This window comes from Lepidochelys kempii, chromosome 3 (genome assembly GCF_965140265.1).
Source record: "Lepidochelys kempii isolate rLepKem1 chromosome 3, rLepKem1.hap2, whole genome shotgun sequence".
NCBI lineage: Eukaryota > Metazoa > Chordata > Testudines > Cheloniidae > Lepidochelys > Lepidochelys kempii.
Genome location: NC_133258.1, coordinates 62219866 through 62241125, shown reverse-complemented (window position 1 = coordinate 62241125; position 21260 = coordinate 62219866). Strand labels below are relative to the sequence as shown.

The 21260-nt window shown below is 41.2% G+C and overlaps 1 protein-coding gene across 2 annotated transcripts in view; it reads left to right on the top strand.

The window, feature by feature from the left end:
• Positions 1–399: 399 nt before the first annotated feature.
• Positions 400–21260, top strand: part of ELOVL4 (ELOVL fatty acid elongase 4) — a 65484-nt gene continuing 44623 nt past the window's right edge. The window contains exons 1-2 of one of the 2 annotated variants that reach the window (XM_073336521.1): positions 732–812; positions 17276–17382. Coding sequence is in view for 1 of the 2 variants with exons in the window: in XM_073336520.1 (XP_073192621.1) it covers positions 713–812 (100 nt within the window). In the remaining variant the exon portion in view is untranslated. Of the gene's footprint in view, positions 813–17275; positions 17383–21260 lie in introns of both variants that reach the window. The other variant, XM_073336520.1, reaches the window with a different exon arrangement.

Sequence of the window (21260 nt, the reverse complement as noted above, 5' to 3'; positions counted from 1 at the left end):
AGGTTGCTGCACAGAGGGGAGGGCGAGCCACCCAGGGCAGGACAAGACGCCTGGGGCTAAATGGCAGCATGGGGATTTAGGCTGGCCCTTAGGGGAAACGTGCTGTCAGGGTGGGGAAGCACTGGGGCAAGCTGGAGGCCAGACAAACACCTGCCAGGGATGGACTAGCTACTACTCAGTCCCCGCGGGACCAGGTGACCGATGGGTCCCCAGCACCAGGCCGGTCCCACCTTGCCAAGTGGGAGGAGGGACCGAGGCGGGCGGGCTGGGAACTGCCGCGTTCGCCCTAACCTCGGCACGCTGCCCCCGCACCCACCATTCCCGAGCGAACTCCCGTCGCAGGCAGCGTCCGCCCCTGCCCCAGGCTGAGCGCCAGGCCGTGTGCGCCTGCGCGGCCGGTGATGGAGCGGTGTCTGCGGAGTGCTGTGGCGAGACAGCGGGAGGCCGCAGGCCAGGTCACGTGATTCGCGCCGAGTGCCGCGGACCATCCCCAGTCGCTGGACGCGGAGCCCGGCGCCTGCTCCGCTGCGCCCGCCCGCGCGCCCTGCCCGCGGGCACAGGCCGGTCAGCGCGAGGCGGAGTCTGCGGCGAGAGACCCAGCAGCGGCACACACTTAAATTACGTGCCCGGCGCGAGCAGGGAGCAGCAGCTCCGGCACAGAGGGACCGCAGCGCACCCGCCCCAGACACCTCTGCTGCTGCTGCTGCTCGCCATGGGATCCGCCGCCGAGCAGCCGGGCCGGGCCACGGGCCTCGTGTCCAGCCTGCTGAACGACACCCTCGAGTTCTACCGCTGGAGCTGGAGCATCCGAGGTACCCGGCGCCGCTTGCACGCACCGGCTGTGCCCCAGCCTCCGCTGCGCTGCAGCCTGTGCCTTGCCCCGACTCTGCTGCCCTCGACCGCCGTCGGGCCCCAGCCTGTGCTCCCTCCTAGCCTCCGCCGTGCCCCGTCTCTGCTCCCTTTAGCCCCAGCCAACGCTTCCCACCTAGCCTCTGCTTCCCAGCCACTGCTTCCTACCCCGTTGTCTGCCTTGCCCCAGCTCTCCGCTCTTTGTTAGCTCTCCAGCCCCTATTACCATCCCCTGTGGACCTCCTTCCCTGCCCTGCTCTTACGGAACCTGCCTGTATCGAGCGGCTTCTGCTGTATTCTGTTCCCCTCCCCTGTTCTCCTCATCTCCCCCAGCAGTCCTGTTCCGCTATCCCTCGCTCTCCACTTAGTCTTCCTTTGCCAACCCCTGTTCTCTCTATTTACTGCTTTCTTCTTGTCCCCTGCTACTCTTCACCTGCCCCTCCCCTGCCTACTATCTCCAGCCGTTCTACCCTCGTTTCTTCTTCCAGGCCACTCTGGAGAGAGGCTGTCCCTCCCTGTCTTCCCTCTTTACTCACTGTCACACAGCGGTCAAAATGGCTCCATTCCTCCAAACAGGGACTCAGTCCCTTAATAGAGCATTGAACAGTTCTGGTTTTAGCCAGACCGTGGGGGTGAGGAAAAGAGGAAGGTGCCCTCCATTCCTGCAGGTAAATTATGAAATAGTAGTCTCTTCTGCCTCAGCTTTCTCTGTTGGGGTCCCTGTTCAGGGTCCCTGTTCAGTTACTGAGAGCTTATTGGTGCATGAGCTTCTGTTCACCCTCTAACCCCGTATTTCCTACGCGTTACTGAATTATATATTATGGTTCAATGTAGTGGCATCTTATTGGAACATAAGACTCTCCACCTCTTAGCTCATTTTAATGACTATATTAAATGCTGTATGAGCCTGTATTCAATAGCAATCATAGTATTAGTACTCTAGGATTTTATTGCTAAGTGAACTTCTAGTTCACTTCCTCCTTCCCCCAATTTACTTTCTTGGTTATATGTTGATATAGCCTCGACTTTGATAGTAGTGATAAACAAGGCCCATATATTCCATGACATGATATACCTAAATTCACCAATTAGCATGTGATTTCTCTGGCAGTCTAAATGATGCTGCTGCATAATTTCCAAATTTTACAAATCAGGGGTTTTTTTGTTTTGCAAAATAAATAGGGAATCAATTAGTATAATTAAGACATGCTTTTCTATTTATTTTTAAACCAAACTAAAATCACTGTATTCCATTATATGGTGCCCCCACATCTTCCTTGTGGTGCCTTTTTTTTTGGTATTGATAACTCATAGCTACAATGTAGAAGTTGTGAAGGGAAAAGCTGGAAGTTTTGGAATCTTGGGAAAGGTAGGAAGCAGCTTGCAGTTTTGGGACAGGCCTGTTAGGTGGATGTTTCTGCTAAAATGATGGCAGTGAAATAGTTAACAGTAATTGATGTTCAAAGGGTCATCTTTGGGGTGCAGAGTTATCCCAATGATATGACATGGGATAGGTCCACACTTCTCAGAGTTGCTTTTCCAGGCAGGCTTCAGGCTCAGAAAGAAAATAATGCATCTGTTTATTCTTAGTTTGTGATTTTTTTGGTTGTCTATAACAGGCAATGGCTTCCACAGCTGTGCAGTGATAATGTATGGAGCCTTGGTTACAGATCCTGGGAACTCGCTACTTCATCAGCGCCTTCCTCTTCCTGCTCTGCAGCCCCCCACCCACAGCCATCTGTCAGATAATAAATTAAGCTTACGTTGTACATACAGACAGCTTATTTCATGATCTGCCTTCCTACCCTAGCTTCTGGTTTTACCTTGACATATTTTAAATATTAAATTAATCCTATGTACTCATCTGTTTCAAATCTTCCAGAAGATGGGATCAAATGGAAAAGCTGCAGCAGAAATGCATTGCAGTCAGCCAGTGTGTGCTACACTGAATCCATTTGCATATACCCATGTAATGCATAAAGGGCACCTTCTTCTCCCTAATCAGTGCTATAGTCAGACTGGAAGAAAATGATGGTAGGGGTCTCCTTACAGTCTTTTAGGGAGAAGGATTTTTTTAGTTTTCCTGCCTACTGAATGTGTTTTTTTTTACTGGCTTCTGTGGTACAGTACAATAACCGTAGTGATCAAAAGACAGAGCTGGAAGAAAGGAAACCTCAGGAAAGGGTGATTACAAAAAACAGCAGCAAAAGAGATGGCTGTCTTCTGTTAAAACTGCATATTATAGAAAACTTTTTCTGACACGATGCAGTTTCTTTGTGCCATAGGCAATAATAGATGCCCTTTTGATGTTTCTAATAGGATGCTGAGCTTTTTTCTAATTAAATCTTCAATAATTTTTCCATTATTGTTCGGTTAATTGCTGGTAATGAAATAGTATTGTAATTTAGGATTTAAAAAAATTTAAAGGTCAGTTACATTGGAGAGGGGGAGAACATATCTTGTTATGACCATCAGGTTATTATTTTTGGAGGCTCCCTGGGAGGACAGTCTTGGAAGGGGCCTAAGCCATACCATAATCATTTAGTATTTCTTAGTTATATAGTGGCAATATGTGACTAGGGCCCCCTTACACAATCAAATGCAGTAATATAAAAAAATTTACCTCATGTTGTTATGTAGTCTGCGTGTGATGTTTCAATTCATGACAACTTTAGTGTCATCACATGAAAATGCTGTGTCATCAGATGAGACATGACAATGCCCCAAATTCAGTGTATGGATTTGTGGCAGTCTTGCTCAGTTCACTGCTCTTCTGTATATGCTTTTACTTGGGGAAGAAAGGCATGGAGCATCTGGATGCCCCTCTCTCTAAACTAATCCATTTTAAAATCATGAATTTACCACCATCATGTGCTGAAGAATCATAGCAGTGATGTTGTTCAGTAACCGACACAGAAGAAACTATGCCAGGCAATCACATTTCACAGCACAGAGTATGATGAAACTATACCATGTAGCGATGTTGTCCAAATAGTGGTATCCATGGATAAGTATTAATGAATAAGCCATATTGAAACTTCACTACAGGAACAATACACAAATGAAGAAATGATATTCCTGTTACAACTCCTACACAGGGAGCTTTCCTTGTTTATTCCAGCCTTCCCACATTACTTTCTATTTTCTCCCTCATTTGTAATCAGGCATCCCAACTCTCACCTCTCCTCATACCGTAGAACCTCAGAGTTGCGAACACCAAAGTTACAAACTGACCAGTCAACCGCATACCCCATTTGGAACTGGATGTATGCAATCAGGCAACAGCAGAGATAAAAAATAAATAAATAGGTATAGTACTGTGTTAAACAAGCTACTAAAAAAATAAAAAGAAGCATTTTTCTTCAGCATAGTGACATGTCAAAGCTATATTAAGTCAATGTTCAGTTGTAAACTTTTGAAAGAACCATAATGGTTTGGTCAACTTAACAGTTACAAACATTTCAGAGTTATAAACAACCTCCATTCCCAAAAAGTGTTTGTAACTGAGGTTCTACTGTATTGCACAACCAGACCTTCCTGCCAATTTGCAATGTTACCAGCCTTCTTTCCTTTTGCTGCCCCAAAAATCCAGGACTGGGACCAGAGATATCTTGGCTTACTTCTCAATTTTGGCATAGACTTCCTGTGCTACCTCAGCTCTACCCTGTCATAAGATCACCAGGAAGAGAAAAATATTGTATTTTTAAAAATCAGTTTAATCTGTCCTGGGATTATAAACACTTTTGTGATAATCCCAATTGTACTTTTTTTCATGGTGTCGCTATAGGGCAAAGTTGTTATTTGTCCTTCAAGTTCAAAGATGACCATGATGTTACTGATTGGTTTTGATTTCTGTGAACGAGTGGCTGGTCAGGCCAGTTTGAGCTTTGAACTGTCTGTGGCACACTGAACGAGAGATACCACTATGAGTTACTTGATTAACATGCTGCTGTTGTGACATTTACACTGCTGGTGCTTCTGCTCTGCCTTAGTAGTTCTCTGCTCATAGACGGTAGCTCTGGTATGGATGAGACTTTGCCAAGTAGAACGATCACAAGCAAAATCTTCCCAAAACTCTGGGTCAGTGGTGAAATGCCTGAAGGATAACTTGAGGGAGTCTTTGAAACATTTCTTCTGGCCTCCCTGAGAGCATTTTCCCTCCTTTAGCTCACCATAAAAGATCTTCTTTTGCAGTCGCTCATCTGACATTTTGGTGACATAGCCTGCTCATTTCATCTGTGATTTCATTGGAGTATGGATGGTTGGAATACCTGCCTGTATCACAACCTCAGTATCTGGAAACTTGTCTTGCCATCTGATCCTCAGTTTCCTCAAAAAGCCCATATGAAAGCGATTCAGCCTCCTAACCTGGTGTCTGTATACAGTCCATTTTTGCATGCATACATCAAAGTGCATGCAAACAGAATGGCTTTGTAGACTTTCAGAATTGTTTGACTAATGTGTCTGCACTCCCACGCATTTGCATGTAATCCGCCAAAGGTGACACTTGCTTTGGCAGATCTGGCATTGGTTTAATTGTCGATGTGAACTGCATGTGACCATGTATTGCCAACATAGATGAACTTGTCCACTGCCTGGAGCAGTTGGCCATTCACTGTGATAGTAGGCTCTACGTAAGGCTTTCCTGGTGCAGGCTAGTATATCACTTCTGTCTTCTTGATATTGATTGTGAAATCAAAATTGTCACAAACTGAAGAGAAATAGTCCACACTCCACTCCATATCAGACTCAGATTTGTCATTCAGGGAAACAGTCTCATCAGCAAACAGAAGATCGTGAACAGTCACTTCCTGAATCTTCGTCTTTGCCATAGTCTACTCAGATTGAAAAGCTTGCCATCAGTCTGGTATCTGATGCCAATCCCAGTGTCACTCATGAAAGGCATCTGAAGCATGGCAGGAGAGGGTTGGGCCAACACGCAGCCCTGCTTTACTGCATTGGTGGCTGGGAATGGTTCAGATGACTTGCCATTGTACATAACACGAGCGAGTATGCCATCATGGAATTGCCTAACCATTGCAATGAATTTCTCCAGGCAGAGTTGTTTGGATGCCCTAAATGTACATTTCCATTCGTTAATGTGTTTGGATTGTTTGTAAGTTTAACCTTAACTCCAAATTTCTGTATTTAAAAGGCTTGTTTTTGAGATAATTGCAATATCTCTATAACTTTTTCCTCTAAGTTATTCATGTACTTTCAACTTTGACACTCTCTATAATAAAGCTTTTTGGTCTTGGAATACTTTTCTGCTCTTTCTTGTCCATTTAGGCCCCAGTCCTGCAGATACTTAAGCACATGCAACTACTCACAGGAGTAGTCTTATTGGAGTATATGGGAGTATTTCCATGAGAAGTACATGTATAATATTTAAGATCAGGGTCTTAGAGTTTAAACTAGGGTGGATTGATTTAAATCAGTAAGCAGGAAACCTGGATTTAAATCAACTTAAAGTTTGTATTTTGCTCTTGTATTTCTTACTTTCTCAAAAAAAAAAATTGATTCTCATTAGTTTGTATAATTTGGTACTACTTTTTGGTAACCAGGAGGACACCCTACATTTATATCTTAATTCTTCAGATTCTTAAATTTACATTTTTATGTTACAAAGAGGTAAGTGACTATTCTTATTTACTAGATATTTTTACTCATTGCTCACTAGGGGTACCCAGGGTTGTGAGACACCTAACCCCTACCTGCCCTCAGTATGAGGAAGTCTCTTCTGTGCCTGTTGTGGATCATCTCCCTGAAACTCACTAGCCTCTGCCAACACAAGCACCACCTTGCAGGCCTCGCTTTCTGTACAAGTAGTGATAGGCACACACCAACCCTCAAGTCCATGCAGCATTCCTTGTAGGATCTAGCCCCTTATCCATTGGACACTCACAGAATTACCAGACCTGCTGTTGCCAAAGCAACAGTATATACACCAGCTTGTAAGAGTCAACTCAGGATCACCACTTTGCTTAACACCATAGCACTTAGTATTATTTTCACTATAAACATATCTATTACTTGAATCTTCTTTAAAATGTAGGAGTATTGGAAACAAATAGTTACATACAAATCATTGCATGCTTTCTAGAGACTAAATTTAACTAACAAGTTAAGCTTCTTTAGACAGGAGGATTCCTCACCAAAAGTTCTCTCCAGCGTTTTCAATCAAGCCTGGCTTAGAACCCTCTTTTATGAAGCAAACTTGCTGTCCATTTACTTTCTTAGTGACGGATGACTGGTTGTCTTTTGTCCCCCCAAAATATAGCAGAGCAAACCTTTGATGTGCACCTCAAGATAGGGTCAGTTCCCCCTCCCCCCCCCCGCTGTTTCCTTCTTCCTGTTACTTTTCTCTCTTCAAAATTTTTTTCTTTTATAACCGTTTAGTTTAGGCTAGGGAGAGGGAGACCTATTGTGAACCGTAATACTTAATTTACATACGAACAGCACAACAGGTAAACACTTCTTGTCTGACAAATCTGTTTTTCACCTTTGCTGGTGACCAGTCCCTAAGATCATAAGAATGGCTACACTAGGTCAGACCACTGGTCCATCTAGCACACTCTCCAGTCTTCTAGCAGTGGCCAGTGCCAGATGCTTTAGAAAAAATGAACAGACCAGGGAAATTGCAAACAATCCATCCCGTCATCCAGACCCAGCTTTTCACAGTTAAAGGTTTAGGGACATCCAGAGCATGGGGTTGTGTCCCTGATCATCTTAGCTAATAGGCATTGATGGACCTATCCTTCATGAATTTATTTAAATTTTCTTAACCCAGTCATATTTTTGGCCTTCACAACATCCCTGCCACAGGTTGACTGTGCATTGTGTGAAGTAATTCTTTGTTTTCGTTTTAAACCTGCTGCCTATTAATTTCACTGGGTGGCCCTTGTGTTATGTGAAGAGGTAAATAACTTCTCTATTCACTTTCTCCCCAAAATCCATGATTTTGTAGATCTCTGGCATATCCTCTCCCTTAGCCGTCTCTCTTTTCCGAACTGAAAAGTCCCAGTCTTTTTAATCTCTCCTCATATGGAAGCGGTTTCATAGCCCCAGTCATTTTTGTTTCCTTTCTTTGTACCTCTTCCATTTCGAATATAATTTATTGAGATGAGGCGACCAGATCTGCACACGGTATTCAAGGTGTGGGCATACCATGGATTTATATAATGGCATTATATTTTCTGTGTTTATCTATCCCTTTCCTAATGGTTCCTAACATTGTTAGCTCTTTTGACTGCCACTGCACATTGAACAGATGTTTTCAGAGAACTATCCACTATGAGCCTCAAGATCTTTTTTGAGTGGTAATTGTATGTATAGTTGGGATTATATTTTGCAGTATGTGTTACTTTTCATTTAACATTAGATTTCATCTGCCATTTTGTTGCCCACTCACCCAGGTTTGTCTGTTTTTTTGCCATTTTGTTTGCCCAGTCACCCTAGACGCAGACATAGAACATAATTTTCAATGTATATACATAATGCCTTACACAATATCCGTACATGCGTTTTGCAAGAATATGGATGATGAGCATGACACCAGCTTTGATCTCACATGACATCCTTTGAACTAGAATGTACATACCAGACCCAGGCAAACCCTGTAATCCCTGCATGCCTCCTTGCCAGTTGGCATTAATTGGTTCTTGGGTCCCACTTATAATGCGTATCTAACAGCATTTGGATGAAAGTAGGAATTAAAGAAACACAAAACCAGGATTTTAAAATTGTGTTATTAGTTAAATCTACTTTAAATGTGCTGGATACATAAGAAAATAGATGCAAAATTATAAATTTATCAAAACACAGTTTTATTGAAAAGGAAGTATTCTCTGTAGTTAGTGAATTGGATTGTTTGTCTGTCATCATATCCTTCAAGATTCGTAGAATTAGTATTCTCATCTCATTTTTATTCACAGAGTGGAAGAGGAAAACAAGCTTTCCTACTTTTCAACTCCTAATCACGTTCTCAATTTTGAATGAATTAGTCAGTCATTGAACTGAATCAGTTGAATAAACTGAAAAGTAGAAAATAGTCTGTCTGCACCCACAGCAGAGGCCACTGTTGTCAAAAGCTGTCTTAGCACTTCCAACTCTGGTTCCAGATGGTGAGCCAGTGACTTCCACCAGCTCATTTTAAAGAATGTCAAGCAAACTCAGATTTAAGGCCAGAAGGGACCATTGTGATAGTCTGGTCTGACACCCTGCACATTGTAGGTCACAGAACTGCACTCACCTACTCCTGTAATAGACCCATAACCTCTGGTGGAGTTAGTGAAATCCTCAGACCATGATTTAAAGACTTCAAGTTATAGAGAATCTACTATTTACTCTAGTTTAAACCTGCAAGTGACCCGTGCTGCTTGAATATTGATTGGATTTAAACGACTATATTGTACTAAGCTTACACCTTAAAATAAGTGGTCATAATTTGAAATTTAACTTTAAATGATCTTGTTTTAAAAATTAAAACTGTTTAATTCACATTTAAAAAATCCAGTTTAAATAAAAATCAGAATTTTATAAAAATTGTTTCTTCCTCCCCCGCCTCTCCCCTCCCTCATTTTAAACTCTCCAGAGCAGGGACTACATCTTCAATGTGTATGTACAACACCTAACACAATGGGGACCCTATCAACTGATTTTTCTTCTTCCATTTCCCCCTATTTCTTCTTCTGTTTTATCTTAGTTTCTTTTTCCATTCTATGGTTTATTCTCCCCTTACTATTTTAAGTGTTTATTCTCCTCTCCCACACAATCTCTTTCCTCAGCCCTATCTCTCTTCATACAGGACATTTGGGGCTTTTGGTAGCTCAAGAGGTGACAGAGGAAGTTTGGAAAATCAGGCTTTGTAATCATACTGGCTACAACAGTAGCTGGATGATGGTGCTGAAAATGATCAGCAACAACATAGTTAACAAGTCAAGCACTGGCATGTTTATCTTTAGTTTTCAGAATTAACACTCCTTTAAGAAGAATGAATTCACATCAGTCTGCTCAAGAATTGTTTTAGAATATCTAGAACCACACAGGAAGACAACATTGTATCATACTTTGTTTTAAAAGGAAATTAACATGAAAAGCTGTTACCATAAAGCTAATGCAGTTTAAAATCCCAGGAAGTCACGACCTGGAAAAATTAAGTTCCAACAGCAGTATTTACTAAAGATGAATTGTACACATGAAGGTATTTTCTATTCCTGTAAATTTTTTGTTAAGTGTCTGGTTTAATACGCTTATGTCATTAAAACATAACAAAATAGGTTCACAAACTTTTTCATAGCATGGACCATGTCTTTTGTGTCTCGCTTCCCTCCCCACTTCTGTTTACATAGTCAGTGTGAAAAAGCAGTTCCTTACATGCAAAATTAGTAGCAGAAAAGAATGAATTTAGGTTTTGGGGGGTTTTGGTTTTTTTTGTTTTTTTTGGAAGCAACAAAACACAAGCATCACCACAAGATCCATGTGTGCTACATGGAACACTGCTGGTACATGAATCACAGTTTGAAAACTGACAATATACAGGAAGTGTAATGTGCCTTGTTAATTAATGTTACTGGATCTTTAACTTGTGTGTTGACTTCTTGTGACTGTTCGATCATAATATTAATATAGCTTTTTGCATTTAACTTGCTTGTTTTTAAAAGAAAAAAATTGTTTAATAAGCATTTAAATGGCCCCAAATAGGTGTTAAAGTTCAGGTCTCTGAAGTGAATGGATGTAAACCTTTACTATTGTTGTATGCTTAAAGAGTATTTTTAGTGGGACTAGGTTAGAAGAACAGCAGTGCCCTGGTTGACATGGCTGCATCTTTGCAAATGTGAGAGGTAAAAAACGAACCTTCAGAATGTTGTAGGATGTAATAAGTAAGATGAGACCATGAAATTCTAAGATCCACATTTTTCTTTCATGCCCATAGTAGTCACTGATGTTAAAGTCATATATATGAGTTCTATTTTAAACCTTTTGCAATGTATTCTTCACTGAGGGCATTTCTACATGTACACATACTGCATGGCACTCAGGTGTAAATCTGCAGTGGTCCGGTACGTTAAGTGTCTGTGCAGAACCTGCTACTGCATGCTAAAAGTATCCTAGTGTGCTTTGACATACAGCTGATTCAAACTGCAGTATGTCAAAGTGCACTAGGGAACTTTTAGTGTAAATCAGCAGGATCCACATGAACAGTTAGTGCACGGCATGCTGAATCACTGTAGATTTGCACCCCAGCATGCCACATGGTAAGAGTAAATTGTATATCTGCCTTGAACCATTTGTCCCAGCAGCATCCTTCCCATGTTTGGCAAGGTGGGTAGGATAAGTGTGTGATGGTGTCAAAGAAAAAACAGCCTAATTTTAAATGTAAGGTTTTTGCTGATACTCACTGAGTGTGCCCAGAAATGATTTGGTTTTGTGGGGTGGTATTTTTTTGTTAAAGTTAGCAGTAACTGTTTAATCAATGGCAGGTTTCAGAGTAACAGCCGTGTTAGTCTGTATTCGCAAAAAGAAAAGGAGTACTTGTGGCACCTTAGAAACTAACCAATTTATTAGAGCATAAGCTTTCATGAGCTACAGCTCACTTCATCAGATGCATATCGTGGAAACTGCTTGTTTCTGATCACCTGATGATCACTTTAGATAAGCTATTACCAGCAGGACAGTGGGGTGGGAGGAGGTATTGGTTCATATTCTCTGTGTATATATAAAGTCTGCAGCAGTTTCCACGATATGCATCTGATGAAGTGAGCTGTAGCTCACGAAAGCTTATGCTCTAATAAATTGGTTAGTCTCTAAGGTGCCACAAGTACTCCTTTTCTTTTTGTTTAATCAATGTCCCACCCTCCCCCCCATGAGCAAAGTCACTAGTCCTCAGCAAAGATAGTACTGACTTTAAAACATTGGTAGTTCTGTAGCATTAAAAAAAAAAAAAAGCCCTGTGGTTAGTGTATTTTGGTTTATGGTGGAAATGCCATTTCTCCACTGAGCTATATCCTCTCTCCATTGTGACCTTAGGTAGAGCTGGTGGCTCAGCAGAGGAACTGATGGTAGATGTCATACATGGCTGCAGGCCCTCACAACAGTGTTGACTATCTGGGGCGCCTATGAGCTATAACTACCTCCAGCCCTAAAATCCTTCCATGCCCATAGCATCATTGTAACAACTTTAAAAAAAAAGTCTCTAGGAGCCACACTAATAAGTCAGCAGCCCCCCATCAGCTCCCTCCACTCCAACCTGCAGCAGCTCCTGCCCGCCAGCAGCCCCACCAATCAGTGTCTCCCGCTCCCTCCCCACTCCTCCTGCCCACCATGATCAGCTGTTACGCAGTGTGCAGGAGGCTCTGGGGTCGGGGGGGGGGGAGCGGGAGAAGAGCAAGGGCATGGCAGGCTCAGGGGAAGGGGTGGAGTGGGGGCAGGCAGGGCCTGGGGCAGAGCAGGGGATTGAGCACTGAGCACTCCCCTGGCACATTGGAAAGTTGGCACTGTAGCTCCATCCCCAGAGTCATTGCCTGTGCAAGGAGACACATACTAACTTCTGCAGAGCCACATGTTGGCTACCCCTGTTTTAATATATTTAGGAACTGTACAATAAAGATCTCCCGCCACCCCCATTTGTTCTCTAACTCAGTATTGGTACTGAGAAACAGCAGGGTCATATTTAGTTTTCTAGGTAGCTCTATGGTTTGGGATGCAAAGTTACTCCATTTCATTCCTTAGACATATCTGTGCAGTCTTTTAAACTTATTCTTTTTAGAACGTATACATTTACTAGTTATATTTCAAGTATGAATGAAATTGCGGGTTTCATTCTACAAACCTTTCTTGGTGGTTTATACCTTTTTAAAACAAATGATTTTTGGTTTGAAATTTTTTAATACTGCTTGGACACAGCTCAAAGGAGGAGGGTTTTTTATTATTATAATTACAGAGTGGGAAGAGAGGGGAAAATTTGAATTAAATCTGTCTTCCTGTTTTTAAAAATGGGAATTAATTGACAAAGGCCAGTTGCTTGGCTCGCATACTCACTCTTGGGCTACCATCCATATAATTCACCAGAGTTAATGTACTCACTCCTCAGTGCTCTTCCAAACATCTACCATGGCTGTCACAACAATGGTATGTGTAGAATCCTCTTACACTAGGTCTATGCTGTTTTCCCTATTAGCACAGTTGAAATGCTGCTGGGTGAAGATAAGGCCCAATCAACCAGCCAGTAAGGCTGGTTAAGGTTGGAGTGCATTTGGAGAAGGGTCATGAGATTGATTAAAGGATTGAAAAACATGCCATATAGCAAAAGACACAAGGAGCTCAATCCGTTTGATAAAACAAAGAGAAGATTGAGTGACTTGATCACAATCTGTAAGTACCTACATAGGGAACAGAAATTTGATAAGAAGTCTCTTCAATCTAACAGACAAAGGTATAACAAGATCCAGTGCAGGAATTTGAAGCTAAACAAATTCAAATTAATAAGGTGCACCTTTGTAACAATGACAACAATTAATCATTGGAACACTTGATGAAGGGTTGTGGTGGATTACCATCACTGGACATTGTTAAATCAAGACTAGGTGTTTCTCTTAAAAAAATATATATACACACACACACACACACACACTCCATTTCAGGCATTAATTCAGGGAAGTCCTGTTGTCTGTTTTGTACCTCCAGCTCAGTGATAAAGCTTTGCCTTAGTTCTCCATCTATAAGAGTCACAGAATGCTAATAAATTAATGTTTCTGAGTCACACATAGTACAGTGGTAGAGGAGCATCAATTCCTAAGAAGACAGTCATGTTAAAATCCTTAAAAAAACAAAACAAAACAAACCACCACTTTATCCATGTTACCAATATCTCACGTTATTAGAAGTGAATTTTTTTGTTTTGCCTTTTTCTTGGCTTGCATTAGTCAGTTTTACTTCTGTTCATAGAAATTTGCTACTCTGGTTCAGTAGCATCTTTTCATATAACCAAAAATACTGCAATGTTTGGATTGCAAATGCCATAGGGGAAAGTTTATTTTTGAAAATTGTTTCTACTGAAAATTTTAAAATCCTGACATTTGTATTGGTCTTGGGTTTTGCAAACAGTTAGTTTTTGTCAGATTTAAGCTTTGGAACAAACTAGACACAATAGTGTCACTTGAAGTGCTGTCTATGGCACAACTGGCTGAAGTGTCAGAAGAGGAATTTAGCAGAGGCCTAGGTGGGGAAAAAATCATTGCTTTTTCCTCCTGTTTGGTGGAGTTTAAGGAAACTGAGACAGGAGGTTAGTTCTCACCTTCAAACTCAAATTGGACACACTGTTTAGTCATTCACCAAAGGGTTTAAAGGGCATATTTGCAGATTTTCTTGAAAGCATTTCTCTTGTCCTTTCTGAGGTTTTGGTTATCTTGAACTACTGAGCAGCACGATTCACTCACCTCTTCCTGGCTGCTCACGGTCTGGTACCCCCTTCTGTTGTTTGCTCTCACAGTGTTCCCTCTCACTCAGTGCACTCACTCTTCATGACCCTCCAGCTGGGTCACTATATGTGTTTTCCCTTCCAGGGCAGGATGGCTGCATATCAAAGTCTCTCCAGATGAGCTGTCTGGTTGCCTTTCCAGGCCATCCTCTAATTCAGTGGTCTCCAAACTTTTTGGCTTGTGCACCCCCAGGGTGAAGACCAGAAGACCTGCTGCAGGCATGCCGCCAGAGGGGACATGCAGACATGCAGAGCTGCCGCTGAAGAAAAAAAACGGCGGAGTGCTATTCGGCGGCACTCCTGCTGCCGTGCACCCCAGTTTGGAAACCACTGCTGTAATGCAAGACTAGGGCACTTTCTTCAGTGGTGAGCTGGGGAACCCAAGCCCACCCAGTAATCCAGGTTCCGGTACAGGGACCCTCTGTTCAGCAACCACGGTCTGATTACTTCCAAGACCCTGTTACAATTTCCCTGTGCTCATTCCTTATTTTGTCCTCTAGCACTGGCCCTTTAGGATACCGCTGGAGCTCCCTGTGGCTGCTTCACTCCTCTCAGGTGCTTGCTAGAGTCTAGATTCCAAACATACCTCCCTCCTCCCAGGGAATAACTGCAGACTACTTCCCCTGTAGCTCCCTTCTGTTCTCAGACTTCTGGCTTGTACGGGCCCACCCTACACCTGCTCAGCTGAGCTTCATCTTCTGTTAGGGCTTGCTTAGCCAGACTAATTCTCCCGTAGGTGCAGCCTGCTAAGTTAATTAGCCCCTTCCTAGCTACTTCAACCTCTCCAAGTGAGGATTCTTTTGACATCCTGGCTGACTCTTTTGACAAGCTAAAAAAATGTGATAGAATGTATTTGCAATAAATGCAGTATTTGAAATGTTTATTGTGTGTGCTAATTCTTCAGTTTACAAGCTTAGGACCCAGTGTTGCAGACACTTATTAGTGAGTGTCATGCTCTGTACTGTGAGTGATTCCCTTCAGGTCAAGTAGATTATGTGCAGTAGTAAATACTGTACTTGTTAGTAAATGTTTGCATTATTTAGTAAACATTTGGGCCATTATTTATGAAGCATAGTGTTTCTTTGAGCAGTTTAAATTCTCAAAAACCCCATCAGAAGGAAGCTAATTTAAATCCTTTATAAACATTTTGTTGTAGTTTAATGTGTGTGAGCTCATTAATCCTGACTTGCTTTCTTATGATGGCACTCTTTTGTAAAGTCCTTGCTTAATGATAGCAATAGGAGAGCTGACTGAAGGTAACTGAAAAGTCAAATAAAATAATACAGTACCTCAGGAAGTGATCAACTGGTTAATAATATCTGGGATACTATCATTTTCATTGGAATTATTAAAATATCAGTTTAAATTTATTGTCGAAAAACACTGACTGAGATTAAAAAAGCTTGCTCCTGAAGTGCGCCTTTAGAAATGTAACTGTTTAAAGACATCTGCAGAAGTGATGGTAATTGGACAGATGGATATGCTGGATTGGCACTGTAAGTGTCTTTGCGCTGAGAATAGTAGCCATAGCTATTAATACTTTGAAGGCTCCCCAGATAAATTAGTGAGTAGCAACCTTCTAGCTAAGGAATGAATACGCTCTTAATCTAAAAACCTAAACTACTGTGTGTTGATATTACATGGAAATATGAATGCAAGGGTATTTTAAACCTGCATTATATATTTTTAGATGTATAATGCTTTCCAAAGCTAATATAGAAATTGGATGGAAAAGACACATTAGACCATTCAGTCATCTTCCTGCTAATGCAGGATTTCCCCTACAATATATATTTGTAGGTACAGTATTCTTCTGCCTCTTTTCACAGTTTATACTTACTGGTCAAAATAATTTGGAAAGATTAATTTTTGAGTCTCTATAATAACTTACAGATAATTATAAAGAAAATAGCCACTAGCTTTGACAGAAGCAAATTTCACACCAAAAAAATTGAACACCATATAATATGATTTGGTTGAGCTTCTTTCTGTTTTAGCTTTAGCTCACCACATTATTGATTTTCCCCCACCCCCTAAAAACTTTGGAAGATAGGTTAATTGTGTGTCCTTGTTTTCTTAGCATGTGGGTGTTTTATTTAAGTCCTTTATTGAGATTCTCCACCCAGTGCATGTGTGTAACTTCCACTAATGCTAAAGCGGCATGTGTCTCGTAAGGAGAATTTAAATACCACAAGGATAGGTACTTCAAAAAAATTAATTAAAATATATATTCTTTATCTCTTGCTTCAGATTTATAATGTGGGATTTTGAAGAACTTTCACCCCCCCCACAATTATTGTAAAACTTACTCCATATAAAGGTCTGAGTTTTGTATAACTATATTTCTCATGTGGTAAAAACATTAACATTTGGGACTGCTAGACTCCCTGGGGTTTTTTTTGTTTTGTTTTGAGTTCATTTTTTCTGCTAAGTGCAAATTAAAACTCTTACCTTTTTGGAATATACACTTTATTTTTCTTACAAAAAGAGATGTAGTTGTGTTGTTGGCTATGCTGTAAAGAGTCATTTTACTTGTGATCAAATTAGAATCTGGGTCTTAGGATTTGGAAGATAAATGCATTAATCCACTGAAACATTCAGTCACTCTCTGTCAATTCTAATCAGATAAAGGCATTTGTAATTTTGAACTGAAGGAGTTGGAGGGGTCAGCTTTCTTGCTTTTATATTTAATTTTCATGGGAAGATTCATTTCTCAACTTCTTGCATGTGAATTTGCTGGATTTAATAAGGCAGTAAGTTCCTTTAAAAAACATAGTTTTCTGTGCCCAGCAGATGTCATTTTGGTCATCACACTGTCTAATGAATAGGGTGCACAATAGTACTGATTTGCTGATGTAAGGATGTTTCTGATTTTTTTGCCTGTTAACAGAATATTTTCAGATTCATTATAAGTATGATATATTATCTGACTGTGAATTAATTTTTCAGAAAAGAAACTCAGGGCAACATCAGAGTGACAGCAGACTATGTTCTTTTGTATACATCAGTCAAGCAACCTTAAATCAGTAAACTGTAGTGAAGTTGTTTTACTGAAGGTACTTATTATGTATTGTCTGATTTGACCATAGCTGTGTGAGTTAATTTAAGCTGTTATAAATGAGTTTCGCATGGACATGCAAAGTAACTTATAAAAGAAACGTTGAGACATGATACAAACCTCCAAAGGACTGCTATATTTCCTGATACATTGAATACATTCCAGTAGCTCTACTGTAAAAAATATATCTTTGCATTTAGTATTGTCTCAAAAATAAATATAAGAAACCATGGTGTAGTAGGTGTGATGGAAGTTACCAACAATTAACTCATTAGTAGTGGAATGTCAATAATAGAATTGATTAGCCAAAGCATATTTCAAGTGCGTGGGATCTTGTCACCCCTTGTGCAGGCACATAACACCTAAAATATAGTAGTACTCATAGGTGCTGGAACTAGGATTGCTGGGGGTGCTGCTGCACTCTCTGGCTTGAAGTGGTTTCCATTATATACAGGATTTACAGTTTGGCTAAATGGCTTTTAGCACCCCCACTATAAAAATTGTTCCAGCACCCTTGGTAGAACTGTCCCAGCGGAGAGACAGGCCACAGAAAGGCCACCCAGGCAGACTTGGAACCTCAGCGCACAATGAGGAGCGATGCTACGTTGTGTTCTCTTTGAAAATGTTTCGGGTGGGCTGGGGAGCAGCTATTAACCGTGCATCTGAACTATGCAGATCCATTGTTCAAGCTGCAAGCATAGTTACAGTTCAGGGGTTTTAACAGCAACTGTGTAGTTGCAGTGTGATTTGCTCTGTACATTGTGGGGAAGGTTGCCACCCATTGAGATGTTTCCTCAGGTATTGCAGAGGTGGTGAAGATTTTACCATAAGTGGAAGGTATCCATATCACGTGTTTGTTTGTTTTTTACCAGATGTTGTATAACTTGTAGCATTATACTTTGTATTGTGATTTGATGACCTATTAAAGGCATAGCTTTGCACCTTTACACAAAAGAGAACATAATTACACTAAGAAAACTATATTTCTTGTCACTTGGAGACTTCAGCTTTACTAGCCTTTTTTGCATTTTGTCAAGTTTTCATCCTATTTTTGAATTTCAGAGTCCCACGTGAAATCTTCAGCCATAATCCTGAAACAGATCTGCATGGGCAGGCACCTGCAGCAGTGTGCAGCCCTAATAAACTCATGAGGGCTTATCACTGGGTAGAGGGGTCTGTCCATCAAGATCCAGTTGCCAGATCAAGGTAGTCTTTGGTTTTGTCTATCGCAGGAGAGAGGTGGAACCTCAAAACCTTCTAGAAACTGTCTGATTCTTTTAAGTTTAATGGAGTTGAGTGCAGTTAGTGTTTGTGGAAGGAAGGTGGTGATGAAATGTCTCCCATATTTTTTCTTATGGAAGGAAATGAAAATATAGGACGAAATTTTATATCTGGCTATTTTTCTGGGGAGGGGGAAGCACCTAGTTCAATAAACTATTGGACTAGTAACTAAAAAATTACCTTTTTACTTTTGTCTTCTTTCTTAAGGTTTATTTGGGATTATGATTTCTAATAGTAAGGGGCAGGGGCACATTCTTTGCTTCAAGGAGTTCACAATCTAATAGGATCCCCTTTTTATTCCATTCTATGGTACTCATGCATGACAAAGCACTTTTGGATTACAGTGAGATAGCTTACTCCAGAGTAGCAGAAGAAATTATGCTATGGAACCCTGCTTGTACAGAAGATCTTGAATCATTTAATATTTTCTGTTCACAGGAAATGACAGAAAAACCCCAAACCCTAATCCACCAGACACCCTAAACATAGACTACATAAAAAGCCACAAGAGTTTTAAAAAAATAAAAAAAGAAAGAAAAGAAAATGCAGGTAGAAGACCAGCATCAGGGGGAGGGAGGCTATCCAGTTTATTGCACTGAGTGCAACATGTATGATTATCTGCCTCATGGGCATGTGTCGTGTGTGCATATGGTGCTAGTAACTCACAGCCCTTGGAGATAGACTATGGGCTCTTAAGGCCAGAGTGGATGAACTGGAGGTACGCAGAGGAGACTTCTGGGGACATAGTAGAATGGTTCCTTTCCTATCTGGCAGCCTCTGTACGGTTAAGGAGGATGAAAGTGTCGAGGCAGGAGAGCATCAACCTGGAGCAGAAGGAAATGGTCCATAGTTGGGACCCACCTTCCAGAGGATGTCATGATATTCTCTCGCACTGAGGATGCCCTTCCAAGGGTGGGGCCCGGTTTCTAGGAAGAGATAGGTAATAGTCACGGGGGATTCTTTTATTAGAAATAGTTGTGGGGGTTTTGATGACCGGGAGAACCTCCTGGCAAAGGTTGCAGATCTCATGGCACATCTAGATAGCCTTCTAATAGCACTGGGGAGGAGCCAGTGGTCGTGGTGCCTGTTGGTATGACCAATGACATAGGGAAAGGTAACAGAGTAAAGGCTGCTAGGTAAGAGGTTATAGTCCAGGACCTCCCTAGTAGCATTCTCTCAAATGCTTTAGGTTCCACCCACAGGGCCAGTAAGGCGGGCAGATCTGCAAGGGGTAAATGCGTGGATGAGACGATGTAAGGAAGAGGAACTTAGGTTTATTAGGAACTGGGAAACCTTCTGGGGAAGGAGTAGCCTGTACTGGAGGGTTGGGTTCCACCTAAACCAGAATGGAACCAGGCTACTAGCACATAAAAGTTAAAAAGTTGTAGAGGATTTCTTTAAAGTAAGGGATGGGGGAAAGCTAACAGGTATGGAGGAACACATGGTTGGGTCAGAGACATCCCTAGGGAGGATTTATTAAAGGGGATACTTTATATCCTAGTGTACAGGAGAGGAAAGAAGTTGGTAAAGTACAGGTAGGATCTAGTGAGGAACAGTCAAACATAAAAGAGTCCCATTTAAACATAAAACATGAAGGGAAGCAACTAAATTCCTTCAAATGTACAAGTGCAAATACTAGAAGTCTAAATACTAAGATGGGTGAAATAGAGTACCTGGCATTAAATGAAGATATTGATATAATAGGCATCACAGAACCTTGGTGGAATGAGGAAAGTCAATGGGACACAGTTATGCCAAGGTACAAAATATATAGGAATGACAGAGTGAGTTGTGCTGCTGGGGGAGCGGCAATATAAGTTTAAAAAAAATAGTCAAATAATGTGAAAATCTTAAATGAAGAAAACTGTACCATGGAATCTCTATGGGTAGAAATTTCATGCTTGAATAATAAGACAATGGCAGTAGGAATATACTACTGATCACCTGACTGGGATGATGTCAGTGATTATGAAATGCTATGAGAGGTTAGGCTACAAAACCAGAAAATGCAATAATAATGGGTGATGTCAACTATCCTTATGTTGATTAGGTAAATGTTATCTCAGAGTGTGATGCACGGTAAAATTTCTAGACTCCATAAATGACTGCTTCTTGGAGCAGCTAGTCCTGGAATCCATAAGGGAAGAGGCAGCTTTTGATTTAATCCTAAATGGAACAGGATTTGGTCCAAGAGATGATATAGCTGAACTGCTCTTTAATAGTGACCATAATGTAATTAAATTTAACATCCTTGTAGAGGGAAAATATATATAAACCCCCCCCAGTAATATTTAACTTTGAAAAGGGGAACTACATAAGAATGAGGATGCTAGTTAGGCAGAAATTAAAAAGAGCCGTCAAGGGTAAAGTAGCATGGAGACTACTTAAAAATAATAGAGGCTCCATAACAGAGGTTTTAAACTAAACATATACACCAAATCAGAAAAGACAATAGGTGGACCAAAAGAATGGCACCATGGCTCAACAACAGGATAGTGGAGGCCGTTAGAGGCAAAAAGGCATCCTTTAAAATTTCAAAGTCAAATCCTAATAGGAAAATAGGATGGAGCACAAACTGTGGCAAATAAAATGTAC